The sequence below is a fragment of the Oculina patagonica genome, chromosome 7, assembly GCF_052425735.1.
Source record: "Oculina patagonica isolate OP01 chromosome 7, crgOcupat, whole genome shotgun sequence".
Lineage (NCBI taxonomy): Eukaryota > Metazoa > Cnidaria > Anthozoa > Scleractinia > Oculinidae > Oculina > Oculina patagonica.
Genome location: NC_135764.1, coordinates 9,175,321 through 9,194,351, shown reverse-complemented (window position 1 = coordinate 9,194,351; position 19,031 = coordinate 9,175,321). Strand labels below are relative to the sequence as shown.

The window sequence follows — 19,031 nt, the reverse complement described above, 5'->3', positions numbered from 1 at the left end:
ACAACCCTGTACGCATCACCTTGCCATTCAAAGATCAAAAATCGGCTGACTACGTACGTAGAGAACTGTGTGACCTAGGAAAGAAAATAGATCGTGAAATAACGCTAGTCTTCACAAGCAAGAAAATCTCTGAAGATTTGAAGTTCACGGAAACAAAGCCCTCTCTAGTAAACCAACAAAGTGTAGTATATGAATTTAAGTGTAATTCGTGCGATGCGAAAAAAAAAACAGGCTTTAGGACTACCGTACAGACATACCGCGAGCGTTATTTTGTTAGTCACGCATCCAGTCCTCATTTGAATAGCGTTGCGTGACGATGCGACGTTACAACCCTACGCCGATATTGATATTCACGGTAACAACACGCAAACGCCTCTGTTCTACCATCGTTTCGGCTTTTTTAGACGCTGATATGGTTCTCGCAAGACATTTTTTCTTCCTGATCGTTTTAATCATTTGCACTCAATGTCAGCAAACAATATCTAGGTCATTTGTTGTTGACTACGAAAACAATGTTTTCCTCAAAGATGGTGAGCCATTTCGCTATATTTCCGGGAGCATTCATTATTTCAGAGTTCCTCGAGCCTACTGGTATGACAGGCTCGCAAAGATGAAGGCCGCTGGATTGAACGCCGTGCAAACGTGAGTAATCGTGAGTAATCTAGATCACTGTAGATATGGGCGCCTTTTCAGACGTTTTCTGTGCAACACTTTTGTTTTACGTAGCGCGCAACACTGAGTCGGATTTGGGAGGGTGTTTTATTTTGTGCTCCTTGCGGCCCCAAAAGCACCTTCTAAGGCCGAGTAATCTAACTGGCGTCTCGAAGGCCAGGATTTCTTTGATTGGTGACTTTTCTCTTGCTGTTCTCACTCCGAAAATGGGAAATTCCATCATTTCCTGTTGAATAGTCTTTAATTCAGGGTCACACAATAAGTTGACCCTTAAACGAAAACACTTTAAAGGTCTTTAAACCTTGGGGGAAGGTAGGGGATCATTTGGCAACCACGTCCCCAGGTTCTTCTCCCCGAGGTTGATCATTTAGGCCTCTAGGGTGACTCTTGTTCTGAGGGGCGTGGTTTTGCTTACACTGTACGATAAGTCTTTTAGGTGTGTTGCACACTAGACAAAATCGATTTTTTTTTTTTAAAGAATAATGTTTTTTTTTTTGTCACAGCTACGTGGCCTGGCAAGTTCACGAGCGAGTTGAAGGACATTACGACTTTGAAGGAGACAATGATTTGGTGAATTTCACTCGAATTGCAGGTTCTCTGGGTCTGCTGGTGATAGTTAGAGCTGGTAAGAAAAATAAACGTCTTACGTAATACGACATATATTGTTAGTATTGTGCTCCTTTAATAGCAATAGCTAACGTCAGTTTATGTGGTTTAATTGAAAAAAGGTCATTTTACTTCTATTTACTTTTTGATGTGCCACTGAAGAAGAACATTTATTCTCCACCTAACCATTTTGAAAACTGAAAAACCGAGAGAGAAAACACCAAACTTTCAGCATAGCGTTTTCACAACAATAACTTTTGATAGGCGGAATAACACAACAAGGTGAAGTCGATAATGCGTTTTCTAGGCTTTATCATAACGTACAGTACGTGATCGAAAAATGTTTCTCTTTCAGGTCCTTTTATCGCGGCCGAGCGTGATATGGTAGGTACAGAATGCAGCGAGGTCCGTACAGAAAAGATAAAGGCAAAGAAGGAGCCGAGACGGGGGTGGGAGGGGGACTGGGGAGGGTACCCATGTAAAAGAGATGGGGATCATGGCTGCCTCTTCCCCGAACGTCCCCCTCCTTGGTCGTACGCGGTGCTATTTGCGTTATCAAAACTGTTTGGAGTGTTTAAATTGGTCACGTGACTACAACAACACTCTTTTGTGGCGTTATGTACATGCACGCGCACGAAAGTGCCGTAAAAACCTGGGAACGAGGTTGAAACCTCGTGGCGAATTCGATCGTTTTGTTTAGTGTGCTTGTTTGATCGGTTACTGTATACAGTCGAAGCTCTCTTAACGGACACTCTCGTAAGCGGACAGCTCTACTTACGACGACCTTGTTAGAAACTCCGTTTTTACTCCCATACAAACTCTGTATTTTAACATTCTCGTAAGCGAACATTCCCGTAAGCGGCCGCGGACACTTTTCGAGATTACGACTTAGACTTTTTCTTTGTTTTTAAGCTACCGTAAGCGGACACCGCAAAGAAAATCATATAAAAAACCTCTGTATCTTGTATTAATCAATCAACTTCACATCGGCGTTCGTCACAATGATTTTATTACAGTACCATATTTCAGTGTTTGTTTTGTCGTCATCCACGTCCGGTTACATTTCGAAACACCACTAACATGCATATTACCATTATGTTAGCTGGGCAAGCTCCCGTAAGCGGCCATCTATCCCCCACACCTCTAGTGGCCGCTTACAAGAACCATTCTCGTAAGCGGCCAGCTCCAGTTGCGGACATTTTTTTCGCGTCCCGAGGGCGTTCGCTTATGAGAGCTTCGACTGTATTATTCGAGAAGACAGCCCAATTAAAAGACATTTGTGGATCGATGAACTTGATTGTCGGTTCTCCTGCTTGGCGACACTTTTATGTAAATACGTCCCGCTAATAGAGTGGGAGGGGACTGTTGTATATTGTTAACGCACACTAGAAATTCTTACACGGTTCAAGGGGTCATTTGAATAATACAGTGATTTTTTGCAGGGTGGGTTTCCTCCTTGGTTGTTGAAAAACTACACAGCAGAATATTCGCCTCGATTTAGAACGCTGGCGAACACCGGTGAGTCTTAAATTTTCAGTTAGTATCGCTAACCCCCAATTTAAGCTCTCCTTAGTGATAGAGTGATTTTCACTTGGGCAGTGTCGAAAGTAATTCGCGTTTGCTTTGGTTCCGTAGTACTACGCTAAGTTTTCATTCGAAAGACCCGCGCCTTTTTTCTCCACCAATCAGAAGTTAAACCAATACCAATCGTGATTCGCTCGCACACGTTTTCCCGAGCTTTGCGCCTGCTACACGTATTTGCTTCGAATTTTGATTGGTTCGCTGTGGATTGTCTGTGTCCTTTGTAACTGGCAAGAGTGATTACTTTGGTTTTTGTTTTACGGCACTCAATCGAACGTCGCTCTATCCTTTCCTTAATCTAGTTTCAGTTTTATGAAATTGGGGGTAAGGGTTAACAAGACAGGTCTTACTGATAGAAGATAAAGGGCAGGTCTAACACCATGGACAGAGTGGCAAACTCTGAAAGTAAATTACTAGGATTGACGATTTTTTTTTTTGGAAATGCCGACTTTCTTAAAAATTAAGTAACTGAGAGTCTTGTAACTGACTTAAGGTATTTTTTACCATACAAGACTGTTAGGAACTGTGAACTAACTGAGTACTACTTGTGGGAGTGTCTGTTTGGGTGGTTTTGTTGGGTCAGTTTTGTTTCACACTGTAAGCTTTAGTTACCTGCAGATCAAGACAAACTTTCTAACCAAATGCATTGAGACTATCCCGGGAAAAACAGAGGTGTTAGTTTTTCGTCATGCTCCTTGCTCTCGCCTTACCTTCAGTTTTTGTGCGATCATAAATGTTAATGCTTCCATTTTTCTTTTCTCGCTGGGCGGGAGACAAGTGGCTCTATTTGAGATATACACCTAGTTGCAATAACGTTGTCATAAAAAATGTAAAAAGCTTAATAGGAATTAATTGGCTTAATCTTCATAGCTGAATGCACTTGCAGGAAACCCACGAATTATATCTAAACATTTATCAAGCGTGTTATAAGAAAAAATGATTTACGTGTATACATTTTGAAGTGTTTCCTCGCGCGAATGTTAAAATGCATCTTTGATATGGCTTTGGCTGTTTTCATTTTGCTTTCTTCTATGACAAATTTATTGCAGTTAGGTGAACCTTACCCCACTCATTAAAGGATCCTAGTCAGCCTCCGCCATTTTCTCTGCCATCTAAATTCGGACATTTCGCATGTTGAAAAAATCCTCGTCCATCCTTGTGCATTTGCTTTACTGAGGTCTAAAACTGCCAGAGATGCTTTTTAAAATTACCGGTGCTTATTTTTGACTAGTTATTCTATCATTCTTTTGTTTGTTTGGCGTGAAAATTTATCAATTGAACTTAGAGGATCCTAGTCAGCCTCCGCCATTTTTGATGCCATCGAAATTATGAACTGTATGGCGAAGCGAAATCTTATTGCACTTGAAGTCTGTTTAATTACTTTTAGCAGTTTCAAATTGATCTCTTTCCTTTAGACTCGCTTTGCGATAAATGTAATACCGAAATTCTCGTATGTAAACAAAAACAAAGGCGTGTCTGACTAGGGTCCTTTAATACATCAGCCCTTTGTTTCTTTACCACGGATTAAAACAAACAAGCAAATGAACAAATAAACGTAAACTTTTTTTTATTTGCATTTGGCAGCGTATATCAGTGCAGTTAACAGATGGATGAAAGTCTTGCTACCAAAATTAAAACCTTTGTTATATTCTAATGGAGGACCTGTTATCGCCGTGCAGGTATGGGAATAATCCACGCAAGTCATAATCATTATTTCAAGCAACAAAACGTCCCTAATTTATTGAAGAAAGCCGGCGAATTTGAGAAACTCGTAACGTTTTGGTATTCACTCGAATTCACTGTCATGGAAAGTCTTCGGAAGATTTCCGAAGTTGGCCCAAAGATTTCCGAAGTTGGCCTAAAGTCTTCCAAGAAATAACCAGGACTTACTCTGAAAACTGTTCAGCCCAACAGTATTTTTAAAAAATCCATATCGCACTCCGTATCAATCTTCTTCTATATTGTCCATCTGTACCTTCTTTTGTATTTGCTGTGTTATTGAAATGTTGCTACACTGTTCTAAGTACTTATTTTTATAATTCATCCAATTTGGCTGTCATTTTCCGATGTCTAAATTTGGTTAAAATCCGTGCTTTTAAGTACGTAAACCACAAGATTATTGACTGCATGTCAGCGGTAAAACTACTATGACCATTTGTTCTTACGTTAGACGTTGCAAAAAGTTAATTCATCTGCTCAATTTTCGTCCCTGATTTCATTTTTATACTATTAGGTAGAGAACGAGTATGGTTCTTTGGAGCAGTGCGATCACCAATACTTGGGACATTTACAAGACTTGTTTGTAAGATATCTTGGCAATGATGTCGTTCTTTTCACAAACAACGGATGTGCCAACAGAATGCTAGAGTGCGGAACACTGCCTGGAATGTTATCCACGCTGGATTTCGGTGGAGGATATGTAAAGAATACCTTGGCGAGTATCATTTTTGGAGGTCGCTCTGATAAAGAAGGTATGCACTGGGCTATAGTCAAGGCAGCCATACATATAAATGTCGCAAAGATAATTAATTCATTTTTCATTCCTTCAATTGACCCCATTTCTCCACTTTTCAAAATCATTATACTTTCAACGCAGACAAGAGTATGAAGTACTCTTTCTTTCGTTGTAGCACCGATAACACCTTATACCAAGGTAACTTAAATATAAGGTAGAAGAAGTAAGGTAAATCGGCTGAAGGGTTTAGTTTTTCAACTGTTTTTCAGGATGTTTTTGTTTGTATAGACAGAATGGGAGTTGAATAAGCCAATATCAGCTGGGTGGGTTCTGATTTTCATCTGATTGGCAGAATGGCGATTTATTTGTCAGGTGTCTCCAAATCAGGATAAGACTGTCCAATTGGATGTCGAGCCTGATTTCCTCTGCGAAACACTGAACTAACATAATACCTCTAGATCACTACACCCTGGTGGTTAAACAGGAGTTAGCAATTTTAGAGGGCGACTTTTATTTTTTGTGGGGCAACCTGACGGAAAAAGTAACCTATGACAGGCTACCTATGACAGGCTATTATCTAAACATCTAAACACTGAAAAGTTTTCCAAACCACAGTTACTTCGTACTACAGAATCTGAAGTTACGTACACGCAGGCTGCCTGGTCCGCTTGACTTGTCCCATCGACGTCTCTGATTTATAAGCGTCAGCTGCACAATTCGTTTAACTAGTTGTAGAGTTCCCGACTAGTGAAACGTTAGTAAAACGTTTCTGTTTTCAGGGCAGAGCCCCTGTAAAAATTGGTCGTCTCATAAATGTGAGAAGGAGCAGTTACAATTTGCGAGGTGCAAATGTCTTGACATTACCTAAGGCAAATAGTACCAAATACGGACTCAAACGTTTCAGTTATTACGCCGCTAAGCAATGGAACGGACTTCCCGAGAACATACGCTGCCTAGCTGGAACCAAAGATTTTATACGCAACATTCGAAATTTAACGTTTTAAATTGTAAGTTTTTATTTTTTTTAGGACTTTTTATAGCGATATTAATCAATTAAGGGTGTTTTAATTTTTTATATTTTTAATCATGTTAATTATATTATCTATAGTAGCTAGCATTTTTATATTGTATATATTGTAATTAATTTAGATTTTAGTTTTTAATTTCGTGAAATAACTGTAAACTAGCCGTAAAGCTAAGATTATTTCACGTTAATAAAGTATCTATCTATCTATCTATCTATCTATCTATCTATCTATCTATCTATCTATCTATCTATCTATCTATCTATCTATCTATCTATCTATCTATCTATCTATCTATCTATCTATCTATCTATCTATCTATCAGATAATCGACTCTAACGAGAAACCTTCATTAATCTCACGTACTTTAATTTCTTTTTAATGTTATGTTTCTGAAACATCGGGCTATATCTTCCTTTATTCCAGGAGGAAACCGCGGTGAAGCGTGTTTTGAGAACCAGAGATATTTCCAACCGTCCGGTCCCTTGGTCAACTCGGAGTTCTATCCGGGATGGATTAACTACTGGGGAAGACCTTTTCAACACAGAGATGCTGAAACTGTGGCCAAGAACCTTGACAGTTTGTTGAGCAATAATGTGTCGGTTAATGTGTACATGTTCCATGGAGGAACAAATTTTGGATTCATGAATGGTATCGTACTGGATTCTTTTACTTTCTAGATTCGAAGCTAATAGTTAGTCGTGCTCCCAAGCCAAACCCAAACACTACCATTACTTGCGTCAGCCGGGAAGTGAAGCACTTAGTTACCATAAACGTTCCTATTTTAGCCCCTAACCCTCTTTTAAGGCTCCCTCTTCAGTCTAATAAACACTTTCTGAAAGTTAAGTGCGTGGTTTTTTTGGGCTAAACACTTTAATCTTATAGTGCTTCTCTTCTCCCAGTTGTATAAACGAGTACCGGTGAATCTTATGCGGGGGATACCCTGCAATCAACTAGCATCCCATCCAGGGGGAGGAGAGACACTCGGTGTCGCTTCATGCTACGAAAACCCGGAATAAGCTCCGGCCTGATGGGCCACTCTGATCGAATTCAGATTTTTCCTTATCCTACTTACCACATTTTCCCATCGGGTAATAAAGTGCCACTATATCTCACATGTAATGTTTCGTTATCTTATATCTTAGCTTCTTTTGCCTCCTTCTCATGCAGGTGCCAACATAGGCAAGGTCTATGAGCCTCAAATAACAAGTTATGACTATGACGCTCCGATCAGTGAGGCAGGGGACCCCACACATAAATACCACGTCATGAGAGAAGTGATTTTGAAACACCAGGGATTGCCGCCTACACCGGTTCCTCCTCCAACTCCTAAGCACGCTTATGGCCTCATAATGCTGACGAAGGTATATATTAGTCTGCTGCTATTAGTCTATGATTAAATTTTCGATTTCCATTTTTTTACATTTTCGTGTACAATAAGACTTTCTTACTCACCTTGCCAATTTTCAATCCATTACGAACATCAGAAGTCGTTTTATTTTAACGTTTATTTCCGATAATTTACGGCCGCCATTTAAAATGACGTCAAAGGCTCCAAAATACCTCACGGGTTGAAAATCTTCGAAAATCTTCTATTATCTAGTTTTTATCTATTTTATCTGTTTTCATTTTTTATTGATAATTTATTTGTAGTAGTATTAACTTTTATTATAGGGGAGGGCCACAGGTTTTTCAGTTTTTAACTGTAATGTGTAACCCTCATTAAATAAAGTTGTTATTATTATTATTATATAATCTAACTCGAAAATCCAACTCGAAAATCCTAACTCGAAAATCCAACTCGAAATCCTAACTCGGTAAATTAGCAACCTCCTAAATCGGATTTAACTGATAGCCGAGGTTTGGTCAACAGTTTAATTGTCAGCTGATTATGAGTATTGACGCGTTTTCTAATTGATAGTTGAAATCTAAGATCTGCAAACTTTATTGGTAGCTGAGAAAAAGCCAGAATCAATAGTTAATTTATCAATTTTATTTTTTAAACTCTTTTTGGTCATTTTATCGGTCTCCTTGTACAGTGGAACCTCGATATAACAAAAAGCCAAGGGACTGGCAAAATATGTTCGCTATATAGAGGTTTCGTTATATCGAGGTTCTTTTCCATATGTTTTACTATAACTGGGGCAAAGAATACCGTTCGTTGTATCGAGGACTTCGCTATATAGAGGTTCGTTAAATCGAGGTTCCACTGTAATGTTATTTTTTACATCATCATCATCATTGTCATCATCATCATCATCATTATCATCATAATCATCATCATCATCATCATCATCATCATCATCATCATCGTCATCATTGGAATCCTCCACCGTACACTTTCCCCTCGCCTATCACCAACTTTTTTAAATGGCCAAAAGTAAAAGCAAATTTATTTAAATTGACTTACGTTTTTAGGCATCAGACTATTAGTGCATAAACAACAGATTGTATGCATTTGGCGGTGACCAGTTGAAATGGCTGACGGGAATGATCATTTATAGCTCGGGGGTGAGGGGAGAGTAGACTTTGACAGGGAATGCAGCTAAAAAATGTCGTTTTTTCGCGATTTTTTGCATGTATGACTTTTAGACCGATCACCCATGATCCCCTTATAATCACGATTATCACCACTATTTTGGGAAATCGGTTTCAGAGCAGGCAAAAAAATGCTGCTGAGGTCTATATATTACACCCGGTTTTTGAGCTCGCTCAACTCAACCTTGATTTTGAAAATCGCCAAAAAAGATCAAACACTTATAACTTCGTCATTTTGAACAGACAATTGCTCAAATTTTTACATGATATGTATATTTGTTTGTTGTTTCTTTACATTAAGTATGACGTCACAATGTCACGTGGTTACTGCATAGCAACTAAAAATTTAACGAAATGATCACCTTTTCCTTACCGAGGGGAAATTCCACCGACGTATAACTGAATCCAGTGGCTTTACTTTTTGATATATCAGATAAACTATGCTGCAGATTTTTAGAACTCTTAAGAAGGTAGACATTCAGTTCATTTGACGAAGGCTAAGTCTTTTCGTTGCCTGGTAACTTAAGATGAAAGAGGCTAAAACGAGGGGAGAGACGACCTTTTGCTAAAAAAATGTACTGTTTTTGCAAGCTATATTCTTAGCAAAGTGCTTTAGTGGCACTCCTCATAAAAACATTTCTCGAAGGTTCAATTCAAAGGTTGACTTTCCATGCATTGAAAGCTTTACCAAATAAAATTGCTTCTGAGATATGGAAGTCAAACTTTAGACACCTCGGAGATGCCAAATTTTGTAAAAGACGAATTTTAAAGACTGTCAATCATCCAAATAAACAGCTTTACTCGTAGAAAAGTAATAACACTAGCTCTTAACAATCTGCTTACTAATATTCGAGAGTTCATTTCGGATTGAGCGGATTGTGACTTTGAAAAAAAAATTATTCCAGCCCCTCCCTTATTTGTAAATATGGCGTCAACGAAATGACTTTGTGTAGCGGCTGAAAAAACCCAGCAATATATCTTTATAAGGAATGCTTGGCGTGTTTGAATGGTGTCCATAAGAGGACTAATCTAAGTAGATTTCAAAAGAAATAATCATGTTATGATTGTCTAGGAAAAGCTTTTAATGATATTGAAGGGAGGGGGAAGTCGACCAGTTAGTTCTACCTGTAGTTGAAACTGACAAAGTTCAAACTACCAAAACTTTGGAACCAGACCACTGAGCGACTTGAAACTTGGCAAGCAGTTACAACACATCACATTCTTAATAGCAAGCTAATGCAACTGGCAGAATTTTGCTTGTTAAGCATTTTTTTGCCTTTTCTGCATATTTGGAAGTCGAGAAACCGCCATTTTCAAATACGAAAAAAAATCCGTAGAAAAATCAAAACTGAGCCGATTTCAACCTTTTTCCCACGACATTGAAGCTCTTATAGTTTTACATGTAATGAAAATGTACTTTTGCTTGTGCGCATTATCTGTAACGAAATACCGCTGACCAATACTAAAATTTTATTAAAAATTTAATATCTTTGACATTTCAAGCTGTTTCTTTCCAAGAATTGATAACATACCTCGAGATTTAGTATTTTTTTGGTTTCAAGCTTCTAAAAAAGTGAAATATTGAATCCAAGATTTTTGATCTCTTAATCTCTTTGAAGGTGGAACCTCACAAAATTGCGGTGATTTGAAATTATGCAGTTTTAGTCTTCTTTTAAGCGGTTACATAAAATGCTGACTTAGCAAAATTTGCTACTAATATTTACATTTTAGAGAACGATAAAGACAGTTCTAACTAATTTTGAAAGTAGCAAGTAAAAGAGCCAATCAAAAAAACGATTTGAATGATACAAATCGATGTTTGGTGAAGGTCGACTTTCCCCTCAGTTTTGTGTTTGAATTAAGCCGTGTCCAGTCTACATCGGACAAATACTCGGACGCATCTCGATTAAGGTAAGTCACATGTTAATTGCTCTGTTAACAGATTGTTTTGCCCCGTAATATAAGAGAATTGTCAGGGAAACTGTCAGTGAGATATGTACGTAAGTAGGAAGCTAAGGGGGGGGGGGGGGGGTTGGAGCAAAAACGTTCTCAAAACACAAGAATTGTTTGTAAAATGCCCTATCATCTTTTGTGTGTTATTAATTTGATAAAAGGATAACGTGGGGAGCCATAAGTTAAAACCAGTTTCATTAGCTATATTAAATTTGTTTTCAGTTTTGTGTAATTGGTAAAAGAGATCTAGAGTTGCTAACTTATGGAGGAGTACCTAAGGATTGTTGCACTAGGCAACATGGGGGACGAGACCGCTCTGAAAGATCTCCCATATCAAGAAATGGTAAGAGAGCATTGGGGAGGTTTTTGACGAGGGACGGGAGCACCACTGCCAACGGTTAAGTAAATTCATTGGGCAGGCGGCGGATGGAGACCCAGAAGCGCTGCGTTTCTTTAGTCTGGAAGAACCACCAAGTATGAAGATTGGAGTCTTAATATTGCCCCAAATGTCACAACACTTAAAATGCACTTCAGAAGGGCAAAGGAGTGTGCTGCTGTCGGGGACTACATCGGAAATGGGCAGTTGCTAGCTATTTCAAAATCCGTCATGGCCTACACACAGTACCTAGTAACCTGCGATCAGGCTTTCTTTTTTCGCAGCAGAGGGAAGTTCATTTTTCCGTTGACCCCTCCGCCGCGAGAAAAATAACGCCTGATTGCAGGTTAATTACCTAGCGGAAATTAAACACCAGATGCAGTTAGATGTACCAATCGACGGACAGGACGTTGCTAGTGGATTGTTGGCGCACATACAAAGCCTTAAAATGTTGCGGTAAAAGGTTGAACCACGATGGAAAGGACAACAGAGTGGCGATAAAGATGGCAGCAGTACAACTTACAGCGATGATGGAAGCGAAATCAGCAAACAAAACGCTGCTGACCCAGATTACGAGCCAGAGGGAATTAAAAGACCAAAGACCAAATATCCTTTAAAATCAACATCGTCCCTGCACTAAAGGAAGCAGCTTTAGAACAACACAAACAAGCACCATCGATAGAGAAAGCAGTGTCAGGTGACGTAAACGTTCGTCAAACAGCAGAAGAAAAAATCAGTAGCCAACAGGAGGAGGAGATGCGGAGAGACACAAGAGAAAGTGAAACAACCGGGGGGGGGGGGGGGGAACAAGGCAAGCGGAGAAGCTAAAGAAGAAGAGTCATCATTCGATTAACAAGTGTCCGATCCGGACGTGCAGCTACGAGGGCCCTAACCTGCCGAGGCACTTGTGTTCAAAGCATAAAAAGGAGGAGAAGGAAGTTGTCAAACTTAATTCAATCGCAAGTCTGGAAGAAAAGAGAAGGGGACCGCACCGGATGAGCAAGGGAAGACCCAGACTCGGCCTTAAAATTAAATGGTGTCCATTTGAAGGATGCAATTTAGCAGCTCATGTCCTGAGTAAAACCTGATTTTCGCGTGAATCAGATTTGCCGCTTAAAAACTAATACCAGCATATTAAACTATGATGTACTGCAAATGAAATATTCAAGAATTAAAATATTCTGTATGTTTGATTTCAAATAAATCACAAAAATGTTCCAGATTGTACTTTTGGTGTAGCGATAATAAATGAGACGAGACACAAACACTACGTAGAGGAAGTAATCTCAAATAAAATATATACTAGTTATGCAACGCTTTCGAGGGTATACTATGGAATATCCCACGAGTCACTTGTATTTTCTCGGTATACACACGAGCCTTTAGGCGAGTGTGTATGCCAAGAAAATACAAGTGACAAGTGGGATATTCCATAGTATACCACGAGAAAGTGTTGTGTAACTATTTTATACCATGCCATAGAAAATACGCTTACTAAATTTCGTCAAGAATACAGTCGCAGCGCACTATGGGAAGGTTGGGATGAAAACCGTCGAATATACAACGGCTTTCCTGTATTCTGATTGGCTGTATTTTCTATGGCATGGTATAAATACATATATCTGGAAGCCACATCAACGTTGATCGATGGGTTTTTATGACCTGTAAAACAAAACGTTGAGTTTTTGGTCCAAGAAACGTTTTTCGTTATAACTGTCAAACTGTTAAACACTAACATTAAAAACGCGACTGTATGAACACGTTGTATGAATTTTAAAAAGGCGAGAATAATAATAATAATAATAATAATAATAATAATAATAATAATAATAATAGTATTTATATAGCACCAAATTCACTAATTGCTTTACAATAAAATATTAATAAAATAATATTAAAAAGTATAATGTTAAAGGATACCGAACGTTTAAAAAGCAGAGTATAATTCCTTAATTCAAATAAACTCAACTGTATCCTTTTGTGATGTTCAATTGTATGTCTTCTTTCGCCTTATTGTGAAATTTTCTACTTGAAAAAGAATGCAGGATTGCTTTCTTTGCTTCATAACAAGACACTACAACTGTTTTGTTACTCATACAAAAAATTGGAGTTATTCTCCTTACACCTCTAGTACGTATAAAATAATATATAAATCGTTTAAAGTTAGACGAGGGGAACGCTGACCTTCTATGAGGGGAAAGTTGACCTACGAGGGGAAAGATGACTTTTAAGAGGGGAAGGTCGACCTATGAGGGGAAGGTCGACCTTTGCCGAGGGGAAAATCCACCTTGACAGAGGGGAGGGTATACCTGCGAGGGGGAAGTCGAACTTGGAGAGGGGGGAGTTGACCTTGTCGAGGGTGAAGTCGACTTTTTCCGAGGGGAGGGTCGCCATGATTATAATCATCACCATCATCACCATCATCATCATCATCATCATCATCATCATCATCGTCATCACCATCATCATCACCATCATCATCATCATCATCATCATCATCACCATCATCATCATCATCATCATCATCGTCATCATCATCATCATCATCATCATCATCATCATCACCATCATCATCATCATCATCATCATCATCATCATCAACATCAACAACAACAACAACAACAACAAATTTCTCTTTCAGGTGGCTTCCCTGTATGAAGCCTTGGAAGTACTTTGTCCTGCTGGCCCCATAAAATCTCACTATCCTCAAACCATGGAAAACGTTGGTCACAACTATGGCTTCATGTTGTACAGGACACAAATTCCTTCAAAGTTTTCCAACAAACAGGTGGAACTGGAAATTCCAAGATTGCGAGACCGCGGAATAATTTTTCTAGGAAAGGTAAATGACGAGTTTACTTTGTTGGCCTTTAGCATTTCCCTACAAAGTCTGTAAGGCTATGCGAATAAGTATATCTTAGCATCAATCAATTATTAGGAAATTAGAAAATTAACATTAAAAGTTTATAGTTCGTCATTTGTCAGATCCGAAATAGCATCAATAAGCGCATTTTTTAAACCGTTAATTTTTTGAGGGTTCGAGCCCCGGCCTGGGCCATAGCGCTGTGTTTCTGGGCAATACACTTATTCTCTTTCCTCAAGGTATATAAAAGGCAAAAGGACGCATTGTGGGTTTTTAATTTCTATTTATGATGATGGTTCGTATCAGTTATGAGTCAGAGAATCTTTTGTACACTCTTTCGCCTCTGTTTCAAAACGAGTTCAGCAGTCGAGTTTATCATTTGCTGTACAGGAATCGTTTTGAAACCGAGGCAACAATCAACCCAAAAATTTACTATTGACTCTCTTATAGGTGCGACAGGCAACCTTGCACCGTTCAGGGCCAAACAGCACAATGCTAACGGTTGGAAGAAGTCTGACACTGGACATCCTAGTGGAGAATCAAGGTCATCACACAGGTGGCTCTGACATGCAGGATCCAAAAGGAATTGTTGGTAATGTGACCATCAACAAGGAAAACCTCACTGGATGGGAAATGTACCCATTGAACCTAAACAATGTCACGTGGGCAAAACATTTGACACATTCCAGAAGTAAAGCCAGCGACGCCTTCACGCCAACATTCTATTCAGGGTTACTCTACCCCACACCAGATGGCATTCCAAAAGACACATTCATAAGGTTTCCAAATTGGCACAAGGTTAGATGAAGTTTGTTAATAATAATAAATAAATATTTATATAGCGCCTATCCAGGCCTGCTCTAGGCGTTTGTTGAAATACGTCCTAAATCTTATTTATACACAAACAGGTAAACACAAACGATATTATTGCCCGACGTTTCGGCGACATCATGACGCCATTATCAAGGGTAAATTGAGAATAAGGAATGAGGAAATTGTAATATGCTAGGCAGGATGAGAAGGAGAGAAGATCTTCTCTGTCCTGTCTTTCAAATAATTACCCATGTCTTACAATTTTCTCATGAGATACGGCACGAGTCACTTGCATAAGGTAATCAATAGACCGTTGTCGTATCATCAGTATTGGACTGGATAAGATGGACAAAAAAAACAGAGTCGATTTAGAAATACCCCGTTTTTGTACAAATATTATTCCGGATTGCTGATATTGGAATTCAAAGTAAGTGCTATAGATTCTGGATTTGTTTATTTTCTAACCCCAAATCGTGTATTTTTGTTGTTATTATTTTGATCTAATACGAAGTAAACGGCTTGTAAAGTAAAATTTGCCCAAACATGAAAATAACCTTTCTTGGCATGTCGCATGTTCCTTCATGCCATTAAGAATAATTTTTCAAACACGGACATCGAGGCGAGAGTTGCAATGCCCAGATTACAGAAAATTTTCATTCCTAGAATTTTTTTTTTTTAGCCCGGGTTCCTTTTTCACTCGTCTTGGCATTTATAGGTATTTTTCTTGTCAACACCAAAATGGTCCCATTTTTTATTGAAAAGTTTCTTTCCAAGCCGTTAGTAATAAACTTAAGATCTCAGTAGCAAATCCCTTTGGTTTGTCGATGCAGTCTTGCTATATGTATTATACCATACCATGCCATGCCATACCATACCATACCATACCATACCATACCATACCATACCATACCATACCATACCATACCATACCATACTATACCATACCATACCATACCATACCATACCATACCATACCATACCATACCATACCATACCATACCATACCATACCATACCATACCATACCCATACCATACCATACCAAACCAAACCATACTTATACTCACCTTTCCAGGGGAGTTTGGTCGAGCCATGGTTCGTATTTTGGCGAGACGCAGTCGAGACCAAACGAGCCTGATATGCAGCCGAAGCGTACCAAGAAGGTACGATTAGGTATTTACCGTACCCAAATTTAGCCAAAAATCTGGTTATATTTATAGCTTGCAAGATACGTACTGCAAATGTGTTGACTTGGTCTTCAACACTTTTACCAAGTTCCTCTTCTGCCTTTTTTCCACTCGTTTGTTTAGAGTTTCATTCTCTAAATTTTCAAAATCAAAATTAAGCGCAAAAATTTGGAAATTCCGACTCCAATATTTCAGTCTGAATGTCTCAGTACTCGTCGGCAATCATCCCGCAATTGGCGAGCGCGCTCAAGTTTAGTTTTGGCGGGAAAAATTTTCTCTTTTTACGACTGCTAAACACCGCTAAATTTAAATTACGAAGTTCTGTTTTATTGGTAAAACCTCTTTTCAATTCATCGTACAGTAACACTACTTCACTTCAAAGTGACCGTGTTATTGTGGCATATCAGGTCAGTGACTTGATATCGTAGGATATTAGGACAGTAGATCGCACTTCTGATTGGCTACTTTCGAATTTGGGTACGGTAACATACCATACCATACCATACCATACCATACCATACCATACCATACCATACCATACCATACCATACCATACCATACCATACCATACAAAACAATACAATACAATACAATACAATACAATACAATACAATACAATACAATACAATACAATACAATACAGTATACAATACAATACAATACAAAAAAATAAAAAAAAAAAAAAAAAAAAAAAAAGAAAAAAAAATCTGTATTTTCTATATATACAATACAATACAATACAATTTTAATGTCCATACGTGGGACGAGGCCTCCGTCAATGTCCGAGCCAGAGGCTCATGTATAAAACGTAGGACTTAAAATTAAAATACACTAAAGTATATGCTATAAAAAGTATATAAAATTTATCCCATCCATTAAAAAATAGGGTTTATGTTCGAGGTGAGGCATCTAATCAATACATACTATTTAATTTCTAGGGCCAACTTTACGTCAATGGTTTTAATCTGGGCCGTTATTGGCCGGACGTCGGACCTCAAGAAACTCTGTTCGTGCCTGCATCTTTGCTTAAAATGGGGCCATGGCCAGCTTTTGTGGTCGTCCTGGAGCTTGATGGTGCACCTTGTAACAGCCACGGGCTCTGTGCTGTGGAAAGCGTGTCAACACCCATTTTGAATGGGACCGTGCACCCCATATACACAATAAATTAGCTCTTGGACAAAATTAGTGCATCATGTACCCTCTCCTCCTCCTAATTTTTACACCCGCTTTCAGTGTTACGTTCATAGCGGTTTTCCATCGACATCCGTCTTTCGACGTGCTAAACAAACAACACGGATCGAAATCTGCCAATTACAACCCACTGGCATGACTTTCTGAACTTGTGGGCTAATTTGCACGAAACCAACATCGGTATGCATCGGTTTTGATTGGCTCATTGCAAACAGCACGTCGAAAGACGATGTCGAAAGATGGATGTAGAAAGATTGCTATGCACGTAACACTAAAAGCGGGTGTAATATCTTTTATTAATATGTGATTTGTAGAGATAAACAAATTTCATTACGATAGAATGCCATTCAGTACATATAAGGAACTCATGGTTCCATGGCAAAAATATTTTGACAGGCGTGTGTTTCCAAATTACATTAAAAGCATTACTTATGGTCAAAAGTTATTTCTTAGTCTTTTACTCTGTAAACTTGTGTGGAATACGAAAACAATGGTAAGAGTTTTGTTGTAGCCTTCAATAGAGAAAGAGCTAAAGACAGCGCTTGCCCTTCCTTGACCCCCTTAAACGTTTGTTAACTAAACCCGAAATCTACTACTTAACGCGGTAAAAAATCAACAATTATTCTAAATTCGAAAACTTTTTACGCAGAAATATTGTCCGAAATCCGTAGAGTTACGTAACTGGTCCGTACGCATAGAGTTACGTAACTGGTCCTCCTTAACTTCAAGTTAATTGACAGAGTCATGTGCTTGAGAGTGAATGTGTTGATTGTTGAACGTGATAGAAAGCACGAGTGTTTAGAAAAGATTGTTCACCTCGATAGATTATACCGAGATTGTGAAGTTGTTTAGTCCTCAAATTGAAAGAAATAAAGATTGTGAGGTTCTCAGATGTAAGGATTTCTATCAAATGTTGTACAAAATGCGATAATTAAGAATGCTAAGAAGAAATGCTTTTTATCTTTTGAGTTACAGCATCAACTAAGATAGTTCTTCGCGTAAATATTTTTCTCATATCAAACACTCGAGACTGCATTGTTCCATCGGCTATCCAAACGCTTCGAATTTCGTCAGAAATACTTCGCTGCGCGTCGTATTTTCAACTCTCTTCTCGGTTTTTGGATATCCCAATGAAACCTTGCCTCTCGTGTTTGATATATTACGTAACAGAGGGGTGTCCGAGGCAACAAGGGCCAGTGGAAATCTAACCAAATAATACAAAGTGAGGTATAATTAATTAAAAGTCCACCGAGACGTTTGAATCATTTATAAACACCTTGTAAGAGTAGCGGAACACTTGTACACGCTAACTTTGATAAGGGGTGAATTCATTTGAACAAATTGATTGAGCAAGTCCCTGTAAACTTGCAAAATACTGTACAAAAATATAATGTTGAATAGGGAAACAACGTAGTAGTTTTTATTCCACATTATTTCACTAAAATTGCCACTAGATAAAAGAAAAAAAAAAACGAACCTGGCAACGGAAGGATTACTCCGCCCGACAAGTAAAAGAAATAGAAAGAAGAAGGAAAAAAAAACGAGATAAAAAAAAACAAAAAAAAAAAAAACAAAAAAAAAAAAAAAAAAAAAAAAAAAAAAAAAAAAAAAAAAAGAAAAAAAAAAAAAAAAAAAAAAAAAAAAAAAAAAAAAAAAAAAAAAAAAAAAAAAAAAAAAAAAAATTTTTTTTTTTTTCTTTTTTTTTTCATAACAAAAATTCCCCTCCCTCACTTCGTTAAATCGAGGTTCCACTGTATTGTAAATGTCAATTG

At 38.3% G+C, this 19,031-nt stretch overlaps 1 protein-coding gene across 1 annotated transcript; it reads left to right on the top strand.

Annotated features, from left to right (window-relative positions):
• Positions 1 to 343: 343 nt before the first annotated feature.
• Positions 344 to 18,151, top strand: LOC144661625 (beta-galactosidase-like). The gene is made up of 11 exons (XM_078522430.1): positions 344 to 642; positions 1,176 to 1,297; positions 1,634 to 1,662; positions 2,721 to 2,796; positions 4,444 to 4,538; positions 5,093 to 5,330; positions 6,766 to 6,990; positions 7,510 to 7,703; positions 13,848 to 14,048; positions 14,520 to 14,867; positions 17,007 to 18,151. Exons 1-11 carry the CDS (start codon positions 413 to 415, stop codon positions 17,235 to 17,237), a joined length of 1,989 nt encoding a protein of 662 aa, XP_078378556.1. The 5' UTR covers positions 344 to 412; the 3' UTR covers positions 17,238 to 18,151.
• Positions 18,152 to 19,031: the final 880 nt, after the last annotated feature.